General features: G+C 46.7%; 1 protein-coding gene across 1 annotated transcript in view; it reads left to right on the top strand.

Annotated features, from left to right (window-relative positions):
• The first annotated feature begins 5019 nt into the window (after positions 1-5019).
• The window catches only part of LOC126540892 (kelch-like protein 10), a 35779-nt gene continuing 19536 nt past the window's right edge, over positions 5020-21262 (top strand). Inside the window, exons 1-6 of the mRNA XM_050187715.2 lie at positions 5020-5285; positions 7078-7368; positions 8639-8920; positions 16022-16214; positions 16560-16729; positions 17127-17235. Coding sequence (XP_050043672.1) covers positions 5113-5285; positions 7078-7368; positions 8639-8920; positions 16022-16214; positions 16560-16729; positions 17127-17235 — 1218 coding nt within the window. The 5' untranslated portion in view covers positions 5020-5112. The remainder of the gene's footprint in view (positions 5286-7077; positions 7369-8638; positions 8921-16021; positions 16215-16559; positions 16730-17126; positions 17236-21262) is intronic.

The following is a 21262-nucleotide window of genomic DNA, read 5'->3' as shown; positions in this document are numbered from 1 at the left end:
GAGGTGCCCAGCGACAAAGAATCTGTGATTATTATCGTGGTTGTCCTGGAAGATTGTAGCTTTCGTAAAGCTAGGACAATAGCTAGGAATTCCGCTAGATATATTGGAGTGAAGTCGGGAAGCCGAATAGAAAAAGACCAATCCAGTGATGATGAAAAAATTGCAACTATTGCATTTTCAGCATTGCCATTTGTTGGGCGCGTTGGTAAACTGACTTGGAAAGCATATTTAGCGCCAGGAAACAAGGACGGAAGGGAGACGACGCCACAATGCGCTAACTTCAACTACTTGATTTTCAGGAAATACACCTATTTAACCCATACACAGTGGCGCCACCTCATCCAAATCTTAACCATCAAAAAAGCCGTCTCCTTATCTAACAAGTTGACCGAAGGGGCACTAACACACGGATCACTATTCAGCCAGATAGCCTGAGCCTCAATAATCTCTCGCACATCTTTATCTGTGTGCTTCGCAACAACCCGGCAGGATCCATACACCGGCACACAGCCGCATTCCTGACAGTAAGTTGACAGATGACCGTATAGCTTATTTTTCAAATTTATGCTATGTTTAGGCTATATTGCATTTTCTTTATTCTGCGAAGCATCTGTTGCTATAATTACCTTAGTGTGGAGCTGGTTCAAATGATACTGGAGTAAGTCATTAAGATTATGGGATGGAAGCTGCTTTGCATTATTTGGGTACAAGTCATCATAAGTAATAACCAACAAGTTTGAGATGCTTTTTTTCATCATTGCATCATTTATATTTACATCTAACCGATTCAATAACTATTATGATATATTGACTTGTGGCATGTGAAACAGAGGCCATTTGACTCCAAAAAATTGGGCTCGTTGCTTGATGAAGATGGACTGGGACCATTTTAGTGGGGATTCATAAAACATTATGAATGTTTGAACGATGAGTATTTTAAATGTCATTTCAAGGAAAGGTAATCGTCATTCCTTGTAGAGCACAGTGCTGGCTACAAACTTTGGTAGCCCCAGACATAAGCGAAGCGCTTCGCATTCAAGCAAAACTAGTGGACGTAGCTTGTAAGCCGTGGCGCTGGAGAATAACACACATCTGAACTCTTGTATAGGTAGGATATACATGCAGTAAATCATTATGAGTGTGTCTCTGCGCATGCCCCATCGATTATTGTTTATCCTTCTTAATATACCCATTGCACAGGAAGCTTTTGATGTTGTATGTTCAATATGATGACGCAAATTAAGATTTCCATCATAAATAATTCCAAGGTACTTGACTTTTTCCACTTGTGGGATAGTGGAGTGGCGGTATCAAATGAATATTATAACTGGATCTTGTAGAGGAAAGACAAGAATGACATTATTTACATTAAGAGACAAGCGAATACTGTTCAGCCATGCTTCTAGCTCGCATAAGCATTCCTGTAAGCACTCGTATATTAACTGAATATCACTTGCTGAAGCGAAAAATGCTATATCATCAGCGTACACGTACGTGCTTACATTCTGATGGTAAGGAATGGAGCTGAGTATGATGTTAAATAACAACGGGGATAAAACTGCGCCTTCAGGAACCCCGCGTGTGTGTGTCTGAGTTTTCCCAATAAAATTCCACTTTGTGCACAGTAAAACTCCCTGCCCTGCAAGAACTCGGCAGTCCACGTCACGAACTACTCAGGCAATCCAATATCCTGCATCTACTTTATTAATAAAGGGTATTCCACACTATCGTATGCTTTAGAAATGTCTAATGTAACTAGAGCTGCATATTGTTTTTGGTAACGTGCCAATTGAATTCGGCGCTCTAGGTCGACATGTGGGCTCCAAATTGACATCCCTGGTATAAATCCAATTTGGCAGGGGCCCAATAATTCTCTTGTAGTCACAAACTTAATCATACGTGCGTTTCATAATCATTCTATTAGTTTTACAAAATTTGATGTTAGAGAAATAGGCCGAATATTGTCTAGAACACACCCTCTTGTTTGGTCTTTCAGCAGAGGAATCACCTTCGCAATTCTCAACACAGGAGAGGTCCATGCATATTGTATTGAGTAATTTACGCCATCTAACAAATCGTTAGGAGCGAATTCAAAGAGAAGTTTATTCATCTTCGTAGTGAGTCCATCGGGACCTGGGGCTGCAACAGGAAACAGCTTGGGACAATTCTGACATAGAAAACTCTTCCAAATCTTCTGAAGTTCCCTGTCCTTGAGGAGAGAAGGGAAAAGAAGTGGCGAATCGGGTCTCCAACCATCTTGCGGTTACATTTAGAGAGTCAGCTTTTTTACTGGTCGTTAAAACTACCGAATCCCAGTTCATGAGGCGTGGAATCATTTTTTGGGATCTTAAAAATGGAAATCATGCATGCGTATTATTTGTTTTTGAAAGGAATTCAAAATGTCGGACACTGTAATCGTCGTTTGCCTTAGACACCGTTCTTTTAAATGTTCCAGGAATAAATTTATAGTTGCTCCAGTTTTTCGGGAACTGGTTATGCATGAGGTCTTTCCATGCAGCCTTACGTCGCTTGTAGTCCCGCGAGCAACCGTCATTCCATCAATTTGTAGAATCAGTGTCATTGCGTGCCTTTAACTGGAAGTCTGATCTTTTGCGCGAAGTATCTATAATTCGGCAAATATCCTCAGCTTTCAATGGATAATTTTCCATTGATTTGAAAGTGGTCTGCAAGCATTCTTTAAATGTACGGTAATACACAAAGGAGTGGATTTGAGTCTCCATGGTGGACTACGGACCTACCACTTCAAACACAACTGGAAAGTGATCGCTGGTTGTCCCGACATTCACCATTTCCCACGCGGATGTGGAAAGATCTGGGCCCGAAAATGTAAGATCCAGCACAGATCTAAACTGTCCGCGGAGAAATGTAACTGATCCCGAATTTTGACACGAAAAGTTATTTGTTATTGCCCAGTCCCATAGACGCTTTCCGCACTGGTCAGTCCTGGATCCCCATGACACATGATGAGAGTTGAAGTCGCCAGCTAAAACTATATCTTTACCGCATATTGCCATAACCGAGTCTAGTGGGCTTGTATCCTGTACACCCGAGGGAAATATATATTGACAAACGAGAAAGGCCTACTGCCAGGGAGACTAATTTCTACTGCTAGAATTTCACATTCTGGAGACATCCGCTGGAATGATATATTTGCCCTGTGGCAAAACTTACTTGAGACCATAATTAACAGTCCCACACTTCTATATGGGCGATCTAGGCGAAAAGACCAAAAACTGCGCAGAGAAAGTAGTTTTTCCGGGGATAACCAAGTTTCTTGCACTAAAATTACATCTGGAGAAACTTGAGGAAATATAACGTTTAAATCAGTAGAAGCAGCTAATATTGACCTGCAGTTCCACTGCAGCACCCTCGTCTACCTCACAGCAATGAGAGCACCGCAGCGGCCACAGCCTCCTCCAAAATATTACATTTCGGGTTGACTTCATGGAGGATTTTCGTGGATTTACTAATTGAGCGCGAGGTGGCAGCGTCAAGGGGAGAACACCTCTTTTTGTGTGCCCTCCATGTCAATTTCCATGTCTGAGATATCTTGATAATCAGAGTTGTCTGGGCTAGTAGTGGCCTTGTTTGAGGAACCTGGAACAGGCCTGACTTGCTCTATACGGGTTGTGGACGCAATTGCCCCATCTTCCTGAGAGTAGGCTAAACAAGCATTCATGTCAGAGCTTGATGGCAGAGCAGTAGCACTCGCTAATAATTGTTCTAACTTTGAGAATACCAGTACATTAAAGCATTCCAGGACGATTTCTACAATGCGCTCCATAATTTTAGTCATATAATTCTCAATAGCTTGTGCAATCGCCTCTAACAAGCTTCCATCAATGACAGCCTGGTGTCATGCTGTCACATTGGCATAATCATGGGATCTTTACTTGCCGCAATGGCATCTTAGCGTGAGCAGCGCTTTTTGTCCATAACTTCCAGTATGTGCACTTGAGTTCTGACTGGGCAGTTTGGGCAATCAGCATCATGGGTTCCACCGCAGAGGCAGCGAGAGTCCGACTCGGCCGAGCAATCACGAGCGGAATGGCTCCCGCCGTAGACGCAACAACGAAGGCTGGATTTACAACCACCCATGCTATGACCACAGCGCCAACAATTGCGGCATTGTAATGGACGCGAGGCAAGCGGGTTCACTCCGAATATTAGAGGGCAAGCTTTTATATCAGTAGGGCAAGATGTACCTGCCGCAAACGTGGCAATTACTGACTCAGTAGGGACACGTGTATTCTCCACCATTCTGTTGCACCGGCAAACAACAATTACCCCAGCCGCGGAGAGATTTTCTAGAGTCTCTGCCGGACTTAAAGTGGAGGCTACACCAGAAACTATTCCTTTAGTGCAGGCAAGATGCGGGGGAATGAAGGCACTCACTTGCATCGATCCAAATGAGGAGCACTCAAGGCGTACACAGACGCCTGGCATGGCGAACGGCAAACAATGCCACCTCTGCCAAACTGTCGTATATCAGTGATGTGCAAGTAGTGATGCGTTGCCGCCTGAAGTTCCGCCTGCACTGCCTTCGGGTTGTTGAGCCGGATGGATCCTCCATGCAAAGGCACCAGCCCCGCATGAATGCGGCACGCCCCACTACGAAAAAAAGCTTCAAGAGGCATTTGATCAGGTGGATTGAGGCCACCAAGGCGGAGATCACCCCGGGGCGTCGCCTGGAGAAATTTTCGACATTTGTGGCACTATCTCTGTATCACACAATATAAATTTATCTTAAAACCCTGCTTGGTACCTACAAAACTGGACTAAATCCGCCCGACATTTAGCCAGAATCCCAAAAGCTCACTGTTCCGATCCGAACACCAGCGTGCGAGAGGGGACCGTTGCTCTGACAGCTAGATTCCATTCTTGACAACGATCTATCACCACCACCACCACCACCACCACCACCACCATCATCATCATCATGGTCATCGTCGTCGCCGCCGCCGCCGTCGTCGTCGTCACCGAAGGGAAGCGCGAGGAGGAAGCGGCTGCGAGCCCTCTGCGCGGCCGCTGACGCACGGCTGCAACGACGCCAGGCCGGGCTGGTGGGCAGCGGCAGCGCGACCCGTCACGATGGCGGGCAGCTGCGGGGACGGGCCCGACGAGACGCTGAGCCAGGAGACCCTGGAGGCACTGTGGGACATGCGCGGTGTGGGTCTGCTCTGCGACGGCCTGCTCAAGACCTCGGACGGCGGGGAGTTCCCCGTGCACAGAGTGGTCATGGCCAGCTGCAGCGAGTATTTCAGGTGCGGTGCGATACCTGCGGCCGCGCGCGCTAACTTTTTTGTTTAGCGGAAAAGCGTTGGTGACAATCTTTATCGCTGGTAGCAAATGCACTCTAATGCGAAATAAGGGTCTGGACATGTGAGCGGTTTCACTGTGTATGAACCGATGCGTAATAAACGTTAAACATTTGTGAATTGTATAGTGACAGCTGCTGTGGGCCCTTGAATTGCTGGCTTAGGCACTGAGCTATAGTCGCTGACTGCCTTAGTGTGCTGACCAAATTTTATTAGGTGTCCGCCTGAGGTCTCATCGGAAGTCTTTCTGATCCAAGTTCTAAGGCAACAACTCAGTGGACATTGTACCGAAGCAATTTATGAGGCAAGCTATCCTTGCCGCTACAGAGGCTCCCTCGCCCATTACTTCAACTAGCTGACGTAAGCGACGTTCCTTTCCTACCTTCTCTTATATAGGAGTGGAGAGTACATTTCACGCTTTCACCAGAAGCCTGACTGCTTTTATAAAACGCAGTACTCTACCACCTCGTGGTATGTAGGTTCTAATTTCGCATCATTTGATACCTATTCAATGGTCAAAGAAGTGAATTGCCTGACGGTGGGATAGAATGCAAAGTGCCTCGAGCGGCCATTCGCGCGGCAATATTGCGCGCGGTTGCCCGCTTCTTTCACGCTCGCAAGAACACCTGAATGTAGTACATATTGAGCAACAGAAAGCTGTATCAGAAGTTTTTCATGTCGTTCTAGAATTTTCTCACTGACAGTTTTTATCTAGCTCTAATATTTGAGAAGTTGAATATTTAATTACCAGTAATTACCTAATTAGCCGGAATGAAATAAATAATTTGAGTATCTTAAAGTGAAGGCAACAAACATTACATTTGTGCTGTCCAATGACGTGGTATTCGTATATTCTTAAAGTATGGCTAAAGTTAGCTGGGGCACCTGGTATATTCTAGGTAGAAGTGTGGTGTGGAAAAAAAGGTTGGTTTGCAATTGTCACTAGCAACAATGCATTGATTGCTCGAATAGCGAAGATAGAAAAGGACAGTCTTTCAATTCGAAGTTACTAAAACAGCTAGAATAATTATCAAATTATACTGCGTATTACGTAATAATGTGGCATTAAAAATTAATTAAACTATGAGGTTTTACGCGCCATAACCACGATATGATTATGAGGCACGCCGTAGTCGGAGGCTCCGGAAATTTGGACCACGTTCACCTAAATCTAAGTACATGGGTGTTTTCGGCCCCATCGAAAGTCGCCCGCTGTGGCCGGGATTCGATCCCACGACCTCGTGCTTAGAAGGCCCAACACCATAACCACTAAGAACAGCGTGACATTATGCTAGGTTGTCCTAACATGCTCGATATTAATTTTACTATTTCATTGCCAAAATCATCAGCGTACACCAAGGCTGATTTCATATTCTCAGACTTGACGGCCATGAAAGGTAGTGAGAGATCGAGAATTTTCACCCACGAATATTATCGTCCATTCATTGGTCCTACACCGTTTTCTACAGTTTTATAAACGCTTCTCCAACAGAAATGTTTTACTGTAGATCTGCTGCAATAACAGTAATAAACGTGGGCGATTTATCAGAATTCTTCTGAAGCTTGCAGGTGATTGACGTGGGTCAGCATATGCCACGTTTGCGGGCGCGATGACTGCCATGCCACTACGGAGCAGGCTGCAGACACAATCGGGCTAGCGATTGGTGCCCGACACCTGCGGACCAAAGGTGCAGCTTGGCTTAACTCGTGCCTCTCACAGAAATCGAATGCCTTTCAGGGCGCTTTTCGGGAGCCCCTTGAACAATGTTCCGAGCACGGAGTTCTTGGTGCTCGGAGTGTCCAAGGCGACAATGGCCGCCATCGTGGAGTTCGCGTACAAGCGTGTCACGTGGATGGCCTGCGACAACGTCGAGAGCCTGCTGGAGGCGGCCGACTACCTCTGCGTCATGGGAATGGTCAAGGACTGCTGCAATTTCCTGTTTTTCATCATGGCGCCAGAAAACTGCATCTTCATCCACAACGTGGCCAAGCTGCACAACTGTTTGTACCTCACCGCCAAGGCATACAAGTGAGTCGAGACAACCCGTAACTACCAGAAAGTGTTTTCTATGTCAGGCGCATCATGGAATGATGTGCGCTGTTATACCCTTGTTCTAGAGCCAACATACTACTGGCTTAGGTTAAAAAGCTTGGGTGTATGATAAAGATTATGCAGGATCATTGTGTAGGAATCTGACGTAATACGTACTCCACAAACAACTCAGCATAAGAACAGCTCATAAAAGCACAGACAATTCGTGACGTCATGCCTGACGTGAGCACGAACAGCGCTAAGTGCAGATATCGTCAAGTTAAAGATAAATAACGTCCGATCCAGCGCACTTGTGGGAATCAAGGTTAAGCGACATTTTCTTGAAAAGGTTCAATTTGATTTTGTAAAAAGAGGCACATGACGCGTGCATTGTTACTTTATTTATAATCCGCGCAAGGGCCTGTTGACGTTATTATTACAACGTGGAAGCTTTAAGAAACTGCTGTTGTGTAGTACTAACGCGCGCAGTCCTCCATGTAGCTCATAACTGCCGCTTCTTTTAGGGCTCCTGAAAGGGCACCAGCTTATGCCTAGCGTTCTCTAAACGTGCGTTCCGGCTACTGCAGCCATCTAATCGCTACTTCGTACCTGCTATGCCGGCTACTTTTCCTTCCTACGGCTACTGGGCGTCGCCATTCTCAGCCCGCCCTATCGAGAAAACTCACATTCTCCCAAACAACCGCATTGAATGATCCCATTCATAACATATGAGTTTCTGTGTAAAAACTTAAGTGCTTCCGAATATCATGTGGTATGATTAGATATGGAAGTTATGGGTGCATATGTTCCTTTTTTCTCTGTTTTTTTTTTCTGAGAGGTTGTCGTGTTACCCTGGCTGCTATAGGTCCACATATGACGTCAAAGGCTCCTGCGTGGTAGTTTCGGTCGTTGAGAACGGAAGTAATCGTTTAACGTGTTTACTACTGACTGTTACTCTTCGAAGCAAGATATAATTTCGGCCGACTACTTGTGTTTACGTGCTCACTTGATAGCGTGCTGTGACGCAGTGAAAGAAGGGTATACCTGTATAGTAATGAGGAGCGCTGTATAAGCGGAGCAATAACCTGAGCGTCGCGATCCCTCGTCGCGGTGACAAAGGTGGTGATTGTCACGAACTGACGAATAAACAAACGTGCACGGACAGCTTGTTTCCGAGCATGTGACTACGACGTTCTCGGCGAAGTGCGGGGCCATTCTCAAGGTCAACCACGGGAGTCTCGTTTCGTCTCTGTCGCTTCCCTTGAAGATACCTGATGCAGCACTTCATCGAGGTGTCGAAGCGCAGCGAGGAGCTGCTCAGCCTGGACATCGACGAAGTGGAGGCCATCCTCTCCGACGAGAACCTGAACGTCATCAAGGAGGAGACCGTGTGGAAAGCGGTCGTGCGCTGGATCGAGTTCGATCCCGCTAACCGGCAGCAGCACATTGCCCGGCTGCTGCGATGCGTGCGCACGGGTCTTGTGGACACGAACTTCTTCGTGGAGAAGATCAAGTCGCACAAGTTCGTCTCGGACAACGAGTCCTGCAGGTGCGCGCCTCGATCGATACCGGGGGAACGCTTAGGCGGCGTTGGGCTACTAACATGGCTTACTTGCAATACGTGTCTGGTACTCACGAAATTATTGATACGCTAATGTGTTTCGTGAAAATGAGCGTCAGCAACAGCGAGCGTTCTAATATTTGCTAATGTGTGGGGCTAATGACAAGCAAATCTTGTGGTCAATTTCATCACCAATTTTCCGTATCTTGCTCGTGGAGGCTTTCAATAGTTGATTATAGGCGAAATGCCCGTGTCTTCAATAATTATTTCATAATCATTAACTTCATCGCACTTTATGGGCAGCACGGCTAAAGCCGGTAATTGATTTCAACTTAAAAGAACATTAATATTTAGTATAAATCCTGAGATGAGCTCCTCATTTAGGATGCCTGTCCCGAAAGCTTTCTGAATTGAACGCATCCTTCTTTACACGAAGAATTCACGAAGATTTCTTTTTTTCTGCCGAACAAAAGAAAGAAAAGCAGACAGTAAAAAAAAACCATTCTACAAATGTAAACTGTCGCTGTCTTCGAGGACAGATTTGCCGAGGCTGTGGTTATTCTAAGGATTCGTACTAAATTATCATGCCTTGAGTAGCGACCGACTGACATTTCGCAATAGCAACATAGGCGCTGGGCTTGCAAAGAAGAAATTGAAATGTGGTATTTAAGTGTATGAAGAAGCTATGCGTGAATATGGCACCTGAGCCGCACATCTTGGCGGCCAAAGAATTTTGTTCTTGAGTCCTCTACATGCAACAAACAAACAAACAAACAAACAAACAAACAAACAAACAAACAAACAAACAAACAAACAAACAAACAAACAAACAAAGGAATGAACGAATGAACAAAAGAATAAATGAATAAATACAGCTTGAAGATAGAAGTCGTATGCTCCATGGCCCCAAGGTTATGATTGAAAAGTAGATGCACTTTAACAAAGCACGTGTTTAATATATGTCGACGTTTCTGCCTGACCCCGTCTTTCTCAAGACAATATATATATATATATATATTAAAGTTGTTTCGCCTGGCTGTTGAGCTCGTTCTCGCAAACGTTCCTCGGCACGCAGCTTGCGAACAGCAGGGCGACCAAATACATCGGCAAGGGAAGTCTTAAATTCCGACCATGTCTGGAACTCTGCTTGATGGTTGTTATACCACAGGCTGGCCACTCCAGCGAGGTAGAACAGAACATGGCTAAGTTTGGCCGCTTCGTCCCACTTGTTCTGGTCGCCTACCCTGTCGTACGCCGTGAGCCATTCACCCACGTCAGTGTCGTCCGCTCCAGTGTAGATGGGAGGGTCGCGATGACGAGGCACCCCGGGACACGCAGTGGGTGCAGGAGGAGGCGTTTGCTGGGAGGCGTCTTGGGGCATGGTAGATGGTAGGGTACGGGACCGGAGTTCCAGGATGATCGTCTGAGGGTACCCCGCACCTCCACCAATTCTACAGGTGTTTATTTGTCAGAGCTCGGAACAGCGCAACGTCGACAGGCAGGGCAGTCACAGCTTCGAAACACGAGAGCCGTTGCTGAGCAGGAGCGCTCAATCCACAAGCGTCCACAGGCGTATACATATATATATATATATATATATATATATATATATATATATATATATATATATATATATATATATATATATATTGTGAGACGAGGTTTAGGCAGCCAGTCTCTTCTTTATTCTCTTGAGAGAGAGCCCCACCACCAGGCCCCAAAACGGTGATGATGAGTATGTACAGGTGAGAATATGAAGCGTATGAATAATGCTCACACTAACTTCCCCGCACGCGCAAGCGGCCAGCCAGGCCGCGATTTAGCCAGGAGGGGAACGCCGAACGAATCGTTTTAGGCGCGAAACGTGAACGATCTCCGAACCACGACAACGATGGTCGGAAGAAACGTCTACGGGAGTAACGCGATAGGTCACGGAGGATGTTTGTTCGTTAATAATATAGGGTCCAAGGAAGCGGGATTCAAACTTCTCGCACAAACCGGGTGTACGAATAGGCGTCCAAAGGAGCACTTCCTCTTCAGGACGAAAGGAGACGTCGCGACGAGAGATGTCGTAACGTTGCTTGCGATCTAGCTGACTGACTTCTGTGTTGAAGCGAGCACTTTGACGGCATTCCTCAAGTCTAGAGACGAACTGTTCGGGTATACTGGCCGAGGTGTTAGTTGGGGCATTGAAGAAAGCGGCGTCGATGGTGAATGTCGGTGAACGGCCGTAAACTAGGTAGAAAGGTGAGTATCCCGTAGTTCGTTGGATAGCGGTGTTGTGAGCAAAAGTCACGAAATGTAAAAGTTTGTCCCAATTGTCGTGGTTTGGCCCGATATGCATTGATATCATTTCTATTAGTGTGCGATGAAATCGCTCGGTTAAGCCATTTGTTTGTGGGTGATATGCGGATGTCGTCTTATGAACTGTGCCACAAGCTCCGAGTACTTCTGTGAGCATTGTTGACATGAAAGTCTTGCCGCGGTCGCTTAACAGTACACGAGGTGCACCATGGCGCAGCACAATGGCATCTAGAAAGAAGGTGGCAACGTCGGAGGCCGAACTAGAGCGTAGAGGAGCGGTCTCTGCGTAACGTGTGAGCTGGTCAACAGCTGTCACGACCCATCGATGACCCGCTGGCGTAATGGGCAGAGGGCCGACTAGGTCTATCCCAATGATGGCAAACGGTGTCTCGGGACATGGGATGGGCTGTAAAAGCCCAGCAGGAGGCGAAGTCGGTCGTTTCCGCCGTTGACACTGAACGCAAGAAGCGACGTACTTGGCCACAAAGGTAGACATGCCTGGCCAAAAGAAACGGCTCCTAACGCGGTGGTATGTTTTGTGGAATCCCAAATGGCCAGCAGATGGGTCGTCGTGCAAGGCTTCAAGGACTTGTGTGCGCATCGAACGTGGAAGAATAGGTACCCAGCGGTGTCCGTCGGAGTTGTATATGTAGCGGTACAGCACATTGTTGTCAAGCTTAAATAGTCGCAGTTGTCGACATAATCTGGCATTTGGTGCAGATGTAGTTCCGCACAGGCGTTGGATAATGCTGTTGCAGTAGTGGTCAGAACGTTGACACGAGGCGAGGTGAGTGACGCGATTGGAAGATAACGTGTCAGTAACAGATAGAGGTAATAACGGTAATAACGGGAGTGACGACTTAGTCTCACCATCAAGTGGCGAGCAATGGATAGATGTACTCGAAGCTGATAGTGGCAGCGGGCAGCGAGAGAGAGCGTCGGCATCTTGATGCTTTTTCCCAGACTTGTAGACAACGTCAAAATCGTACTCTTGTAAGCTTAGCACCCAGCGACCAAGTCGTCCGGACAAATTTTTGATTGACGACAACCAGCATAAGGCGTGGTGGTCGGTTATGACCGTAAAATGGCGTCCGTAAAGATATGGTTGAAATTTTTGGATCGCCCAAACTACTGCGAGACATTCCTGTTCTGTGATCGAGTAATTCGTTTCGGCAGCTGCTAGTGCGCGACTGGCATAGGCAACAACTCTCTCTCGTGAGGTGGTATCACGCTGTAATAGTACAGCGCCGATCCCGTGGCCACTAGCGTCGGCGTGCAAGCAAGTTGGTGCGTTCTCATCGAAGTGACAGAGGACAGGGTCGGTGGTTAATGCCTGCTTGAGGGCTTGAAAAGAAAGTTCGCAGTCATCTGTCCAAGGGAAAGCAGTGCCCGACGTGAGCAACTTGTGTAGCGGCGACGCCACGGCCGCAAAATGACTGATGAAGCGGCGGAAGTCAGTCAGCCCAAGAAGCCAGGCCCAAGAAACTTCTTAATTGCTTTTGATTTTCAGGGCGAGGGAAGCGAAGCACGGCAGCAACCTTTTCGGGATCTGGTCGAACGCCATCTTTGCTGATAAGATGGCCCAACACTTTGATGTTCTTTCTGGCAAAATGGCATTTCTTTGTGTTGAGTTGGAGTCCAGCGTCGGAAATGCACGTGAAAACTTCGTCCAAGCGCTCAAGGTGCTGACGAAAAGTTGTAGAAAAAATAACGATGTCATCTAAATAGCACAGACAGGTCTTCCACTTAAGGCCACGTAAAACTGTGTCGATCATGCGTTCAAATGTTGCAGGGGCATTACATAAACCGAATGGCATGACGTTGAACTCGTAAAGTCCGTCTGGTGTTGCAAACGCTGTCTTGTTCTTGTCCGCTTCGTGCATGAGGATTTGCCAGTATCCGGATCGGAGGTCTAGACTAGAGAAATATTCTGCACCCTGGAGGCAGTCAATGGCATCGTCAATTCTTGGCATCGGATATACGTCTTTGCGCGTGATCTTATTAAGGGCTCGATAATCGACGCAGAATCGTACAGAGCCGTCTTTCTTGCGAACCAGCACGACAGGAGACGACCAAGAACTAGAGGATGGCCGAATGATGTCTCTTTTGAGCATGTCATCAACGTTATCCGCAATGATTTTCCGTTCTGCGGAAGACACGCGATACGGGCGGCGGCGTACAACCGAACTGCCTTCGGTTTCGATGCGATGTACTGCGATGGAAGTGCGCCCCAGAAGCTTGGAGTGGACGTCAAATAAGGCTCTGTGTTTGTGCAGGAGTGCCAGAAGGTCTTCTTTCTGCGCAGTGGTCAAATCGGGATTTATCGCGGCCGTTAAAGCAGCGGCAGCAGTGTGATAATCAGTTGTGGTAGACAAAGGTGGTGATTCGGTGTGAAGAGGTACCAGCGAAAGAGGTTCGGTGTCAGTAAAGCATGTCACAGTAGAGCCCTGGGAGAGCACAACTGGCGAAGAAGTAGGCTTATGAACAGCGACTAACGCTCTACCGTCCTGAAACCGGACTAGGCTAGGAGTAATACAAAGCCCACCAGGAATGCAGTAACCGCTCGGTGCAAGGAACACATCACCATTAATAATAGTGTCGGAAGTCAGAGTCAGAATATGCTCATTGCCCGCGGGAATGAAACAGTCGGTAGACGTGACAAAACGCAGGCTATGAGCATTGACAGCGGACGAAGATTCAGTGTCCGTCATATGAATGGTTCGCTGACGGCAAGAGATGAAAGCTGAGGCGGAGGACAGGAAGTCCCATCCCAAAATCATCGCGTATGTGCACGAAGACAGCACGACGAACTGAATGTGGTGGAGGATGCCATCAATGAAAACGCGCGCAGTGCAAACACCGGAGGGCTGAACAAGAACTGCATTAGCGCAACGAAGGGGAGGGCCATTGTACGGTGTCTTCACTTTTCGCAATCGAGAACACAAGTGAGCACTAATAACGGAAAGCGATGCACCTGTGTCAACCAAGGCTTCGATTCGGACACCTTCAACAGACACCAAAAGTACATTTGACGGGCGCTCCGGAGGAGTTTCACGTTGTCCAACAGATGCAGCTTTCCCTCCTGAAGCTGCACCATTTAGTTTTCCGGGCGGTGATCGGAGGACGAAGTAGCCGGTCGTAGAGGGGAAGAAGAGCGCCGCATCGGTGATGGAGAGCGACGACGCGGGAAATGCAATGAACCGGCCGTGTTGAAGTCCTGTGGAGATGGGGTACGTCGTGGATAATAATCGTAGTCAGAATGCCGACGTCGTGGTACAGGGCCAGAAAACTGATCGATTTCAAAGCCGTCATAGCCACGTCTTTCATCTTGCTGACGGCGTCGGCAAAACCTGGAAATGTGGCCACGGATGCCGCAGTAGTAACAAACCAGTCGAGGTGGGCTCCATGCGTTATAAGACGGAACAGGCAATGGTCTTGCAGTGATAGGATTCAGGGACATGTGCGGTGCAGGTGCCTGTTGTGGTGGCTGCTGGGAGGGTGGCACTATAGAGGCAACCTGAGCGTACGTTGGCGTCTGGATAGGGTGCGGGCTCGTGATTTGCGGGCAGGTCACGGCAGCTATCTCTTCCCTCACGATATGGCGTAGGCCGCCACCAGGAGGCGTCAGATGAACCTCAGGAGGGTTTGACGAAGCTTGGGCGTGCAGTTCCTCACGGATGATGGAGCGAATCAAGGCACGTAGCTCGCTGTCGTTGGACGCCTTGAAATCAGAAGTGTCAGGGTGTAAGCGGAGCATATGAAGCTCATCGAGACGCTGACACGTGCTGATGATGTCGGCGACGGTAGTGGGATTCAGCACTACAAGAGCATTGAATCCCGCAGTCCCAATACCCTTGAGCAGGTGGCGTACACGGTCACTCTCTGCCATCGAGGTGTTCGCGCGGCGGCAGAGGTGAGGATGTCCTCTATGTACGAAGTGTAGGACTCGCCTGAGTGCTGAACACGCTCTGCAAGCTTCTTCTTAGCGATATCGGAGCGGACAGAGGAGTTCGCGAAAATCTGGCGTAGATGGTGTTTAAAGATGCTCCAGTTGGCCAAATCGAGCTCATGATTGTAAAACCAAGTTTTCGCAACTCCGGTTAGGTAGAAGGCGACGTGACCAAGTTTTGCTGATTCGTTCCAGTGGTTAAAGTCATTCACGCGCTCGTATAGCTCCAACCAGTCTTCAACGTGGTCACCTGGAAGCCCAGCAAATACCGGTGGATCCTTCTGAGGGGTGGTGACTGTCCAAGAAGGGGTTCCTGCAGGAGTAGGCAAGGTGGATGCCGTGGTACTGGTCTGCTGGTCTTGCGACATGGTTGAGCGCAGTTGGTAGAGGCGGCGACCCGAGCGGAGCTCCAGGGATGTAGCGTAGGTGAAGCTGGAGAGAGACCGGGAGTGAGAGGGCGAAGGAACCGGACAGCACACTCCACCACTTGTGAGACGAGGTTTAGGCAGCCAGTCTCTTCTTTATTCTCTTGAGAGAGAGCCCCACCACCAGGCCCCAAAGCGGTGATGATGAGTATGTACAGGTGAGAATATGAAGCGTATGAATAATGCTCACAATATATATATGTAACATATTGTAATTGACGCATAGCAACTGGTAATGGAGCAAGCCATGTCAACCAAGAAGTTCACTGTTCGTGTCGTCGTCGTCGCGCTACCATTCTCGACATTTACAAAGTATTCCGCGCCTGATGTGGGTGAATGTCAAGTATGTGAGCTTACGTTCGGGTGGCGGGCTTGGAGGCGCGACGTTTTTTTTCTTTACCTCTCGCGCAGGCCATTGGTAATCGCCCCGCTGCGGTTTCTGCACGACCTGGACGTGGTGGTGCACAACGGCGAAGTGACAACGCCCATGTTCGCGCGACCGCGCATACCGCACGAGGTGATGTTCCTCATCGGTGGCTTGATGGCGGGAGGACCCACTGCCTACATGGAGCGCTACGACACCAAGGCCGACAGGTGGATCAAGGTTGGTAAAGGCATCGCGGCTTTCTATGCGCGATGGTTCGAGGAGCAGGAGACACATCGCATCCATGCAGGAGGCCATCGTCAACTGTTTTCCTTCGTGGTATACTCCAGGTCAGCTTTACTCTGGCAAATAAGACGCTCGCGATAGATCAGCTACCGAAGACGGCTGCGACGGTAGAAATCTGAGCAGGGAAGGCGGGATACAAATGCTGTGACACTGGCGCTGGCATTTTGCTGCTTTCTCGCGTGTGCCAGACCGTTAATTCATTGCGCTCAGGCCAACGTGGAGCCTTAAAGCACCACAGGAATCCCAAAAGGAGTCGTTGCTATTGTTCTGGGCGCCCAGGTCGAGGCCGTGGATCCCGAGGGTCCCCGGGCGTACCACAAGTGCGCGGCCATTGGCAACGACATCTACGTCATCGGGGGCTTCAACGGCGAGAACTACTTCAGCAGCGTGCGATGCTTCAACGCGCACACAAAGAAATGGCGCTCTGTCGCACCGATGCACGAAAAGAGGTGCGCATTCGCGTAGAGACATCTGAAAGAAAAGCGACTGAAATGTTAAGACTTCTTTAAAATGAGTGAAATGAAAGTAGATAAACCTCAAATCAGGCTGAAATAGACGCTATATAAAGTTTAATACCATAGATATGCACTGTGGTTTATGAAGGGACGCATAAGAGAAGGGTTTCAAATAAGCAGAGCATTTCAATTTCTCCAGGAGAACGTAAATATGTTTCTACAAGGATGTTTGCCTTCCACCCCCATCAGTTGAGGTGGGTGCAAAGCGTGGACGGAAAGCAGCTATTCAGTAACTTCGAAGAGTGGAAATGCAAAAATTTGTGAGAAATGCTGCGTTAATCGAATCTGTGCTAAATACTGAAAGGCCAAAACAACCGCTCCAATTTCCCAGGTGTTATGTGAGCGTGGCAGTGCTCAATGAGATAATCTACGCCATGGGCGGATACGACGGTCGTCACAGGCAAAACACAGCAGAGAAGTTCGACCACCGCACAAACCAGGTAACACGTCCTCGATCTTTTTTTACAGGCTCTAGCCAGCATTTGAGTAAGAGGCATTCTTGAAAACGTGGCGCTGGCCCCGACCAGCCACCAGTTCACGTTCCCGAAATACCGCGTAGTGGACGTCCTTCAGTTCCTGGCTTCCGTTACTGTCGAGCGCTTGCAGCGCGCCTCGAGTTTTAAAAGAAAACTTTAGGAACAGTAACTCAGGGCTAAAATCATCAATTGTGACTCTACGTTAAACTAGTTACACATTGAAACCACTAACTGAAAGGTGGTAATTGACAATGAGAGATAACTTTCGCCGAGATGTTTGCAGTCGAGACAATCCAGATTAGGGCACGCCAGAAGAAATGTTTCCACATTAGTAGTACGAGCATGGACAAGCCGCGTCGAAAATAGTGGCGAGTTGAGGTTGGATATTCTCCATTTATGTGAGAATATGTGAATCGCCGTTTGTTTCGTATAATTTGGCAACAGAGGCAGTGCGATTTTGGCAACAGAGGCAGCGCGAAGGAAGGACGTCTCACATTTCCCTGTTTGATTTCCCAGGTTTATCGAGTGCAAACCGACACATAAGAATACTAGACAAGCGCAGCGTGGCCACAGCTCAAGTGGGTGCGGCCAGACCGTCCGGTATCAGCTGATCCTGCTGAACCTGCTGGATCACGTGGACCTTGTCGTCACCGGAGCCTGGGATAAAAGCACGCTCGCATCGAAGAAGCGACATTTGGCAACAGAGGCAGCGCGAAGGAAGGACGTCTCACATTTCCCTGTTTGATTTCCCAGGTTTGAGACTTTTACCATATAGTGAAACTTATTTGTTTGTTAGGTTGCTGCCTCTGTTGCCAAACCACTGTTGTCTTTGACTGCTTTTCATGATGTCAACCGAAGTGTCAAATCTAGCGCGGGAACTGCGCAAGGACATAAGGGAGCTCAAAAATAGTCTTGAGTTTATCAACAAAGAGTTCGAAACACTCAAGCAGGATTGCGCAAAAGTGAAAGCGGAAAATGTAGCTCTCAAAACATCGCAACTAGCACTCACGCAGGAAGTCGAGGGACTCAGAAAACAATTGCATGAAACATCGCTCAAGGTCACTGTTCAAGACCAATACTCTCGGAACAAGAACATCGAAATTAAGGGAATTCCGTATGAGAAAGCTGAAAATCTACTGAATGTGCTAGGCAAAGTAGGCGACGCAGTGGGTGAACCAATTAAGAAGGAAGACATTGACATTTGTCATCGAGTCGCGTCACGAAGGGCGGACATGGAGCAGAGCATTGTGGTTGTTTTCAACCGCCGTGCAAAGTGTGAAAAAGTGCTTGAGAAAGCACGGAAGGCTAGAATTAATTCCTGTGACCTAGGATTTGACAAGCGGCAAGCAATATATGTAAACGAGCATCTTTGTCCGCAGCTAAAGAAGCTTCTGGGCATGGCCACCGCTAAGAAACGGGAACTGAACTGGCGATTTGTTTGGGTGAAGGGCGGTAAAATTTTAGCTCGGAAAACGGAAACATCTAATGTTATTCGAATTGGTAGCGAGGCAGATGTGCAAAAGATGTGCGAGTAGACGCGCCTACATAGATTTCATTGATCTGTTTCATATCTTATTTGCACCATGGGAACAGTTTTACCAAAAGACGTCATAAAGCCGAATTCGCGCGATTGCCTTTCATTTCTTCACTGTAACGCACAATCAGCTAGGCACAAGCATGACGAGTTGATCGCGCTTCTCGGTGACTTCCCGTTTCAATTTGACAATGTAATGATAACGGAAACATGGTACAGATCAGAGGAAGAAGTGTTTCGAATGCCTGGTTTCCAAACCTTTTATTTGAACCGTTCTGATAGGTGTGGCGGGGGCGTATTACAGCTAGTATCTGATCAAATATCATGTAGCGTGCTTCCAGCTTACTCTGCATCGACAACAGATTACGAAGTGTTAAGTCTAGAATCACACAAGTGTGTTTTCACTGTTGTGTATCGTCCCCCTAGCGGCGACATTGACAATTTTTTTGTGTTTCTTGAAAGATTGTTGTGCTACATCAGCACAAATCACCTGCAACTTGTCATTGGCGGGGATTTTAATATTAATCTTCTAGTAAATACGCCGAAGTCTCGAAGATTGCAGATTATTCTTGATTCTTTCTGCTGCAGAAACGTAATTACGGCACCCACACGAATTTGTACCAATTCCGAAAGCTTGCTTGATTTGTTCATCACAAATGGCTCGGAAGGCTATGTACAGTCTGGTGTAATTGAAGGAAACATAGGAGATCACTCGCCTGTGTACATGATATATAAGGTTAATCGCGCATTTTGGAAGTATCATCGTTCTGAGCCACTTCAGATTCAAGCAATTAATAAGAAAACTCTAGAAACTTTTAGAACGGAAATGAAAAAAATTAATTTCAGCTCTGTACTTGACTGCACAGACGCAAATGAAGCGTATAATATATTTATCCATACACTTTTAAAAGTTTACGAAGTTTCTTTCCCGTACAAAAAACTTAAAAACTCGAGAAAGATTAGGAAACCGTGGCTTACTGATGAATGCCTCAGAATGATCCGAGAAAAAAATTCTTTGTATGCAAAGTTTCTTAAGACACGGGATCCTGCGGACTTCACTTCCTTTAAAAAATACAGAAACAGCTTAAATAAATTCTTGAGAAATGCCAAGAACAGGCATTTTGAAAACGTTTTTAATAGAGCGGGAACTAGAAGTGATGTCGTTTGGCGTGAAGTAAATAAACTTCTACTGCCGGAATCGCATAATAAGCAGGAAATTGAGCTGACAATTGATAACAAAGCCATTAGTGCTGAAGAATTAGCTAACAAATTTAACGAACACTTTACGTCTTTAACCCCAAGCACGCATAACATAAATGCAACTTCCTTTCTGGGTAGTCCCAATGCTTACACAGCTTTTTTTGAACCTACTACACCAGAAGAAGTATACGCGACCTTTATGTCCTTAAAAAACAGCACATCGCGCGATATAGATGGATTGCAGATTAAACCCATTAAATTTGTGCTCGATCTTTTGTTACATGTGCTTACTCACATTTTTAACATTTCCTTATTAAACGGCGTCTTCCCTGAGAAAATGCAACATGCCAAAGTGATTGTTATATTTAAATCCGGAAACAAAAACGAGCTAACAAATTATAGACCAATATCTATACTTCCTGTAATTTCGAAGGGTCTCGAAAAGATCATTTGCGCAAGAATTAGATCATTTTGTGATAAACATAGCATTCTAACAGATACGCAGTTTGGTTTCCGGCAGGGAATGTCTACAGAGCTTGCCTTGCTGACGCAAAAAGAAATAATTTTAAACAACTTTGAGAACAAAATGTTAACTCTAGGTGTATTCGTTGACTTTTCCAAGGCTTTCGATTCGGTTAACTATAATACTCTATCTTCAAAATTAAACCATTATGGCTTTCGCGGTACTCCCCTTAAACTTTTGAAATCATATCTTGAGCACAGAAGGCAGTGCGTCGCAATAGGATCAACACTTTCTTCAGCAAGGGAATTAACACAAGGCGTTCCACAAGGAAGTGTACTTGGACCGATTTTATTTAACATTTATATTAATGACATAACGAATATTAGTCAACATGCACAGTTCTTAGTCTATGCGGATGATACTAGCCTTTTTTTCAGGTCACTCGATATTGTGCAACTTACAAATATGGCAAATAAAACTTTAAACTTATTGCAAAAGTGGAGCAATCTAAACTCATTAGCAATTAATGCAAATAAAACTAAGGCTGTGTTGTTTACGCCACCACAAAAACAAGTAAACTGCAATACTGTTCTTTACCTCGGCACAGAAAGGATAGAAATAGTTGATACTGTCAAAACGTTAGGTGTAATTTTTCACAAACATTTAGTTTGGGATGCACACGTTGAGCGTATTATGTCCACTTTGGCGAGAGCATGTGGAATAATCTGTCGATTACGACACATACTGCCCTCTAAGGTAAAACTAATGTTATACAACAGTCTCTTCCTTTCACA

The sequence above is a fragment of the Dermacentor andersoni genome, chromosome 2 (assembly GCF_023375885.2).
Source record: "Dermacentor andersoni chromosome 2, qqDerAnde1_hic_scaffold, whole genome shotgun sequence".
Taxonomy (NCBI): domain Eukaryota; kingdom Metazoa; phylum Arthropoda; class Arachnida; order Ixodida; family Ixodidae; genus Dermacentor; species Dermacentor andersoni.
This window is presented reverse-complemented; position numbering and strand designations above follow the sequence as displayed.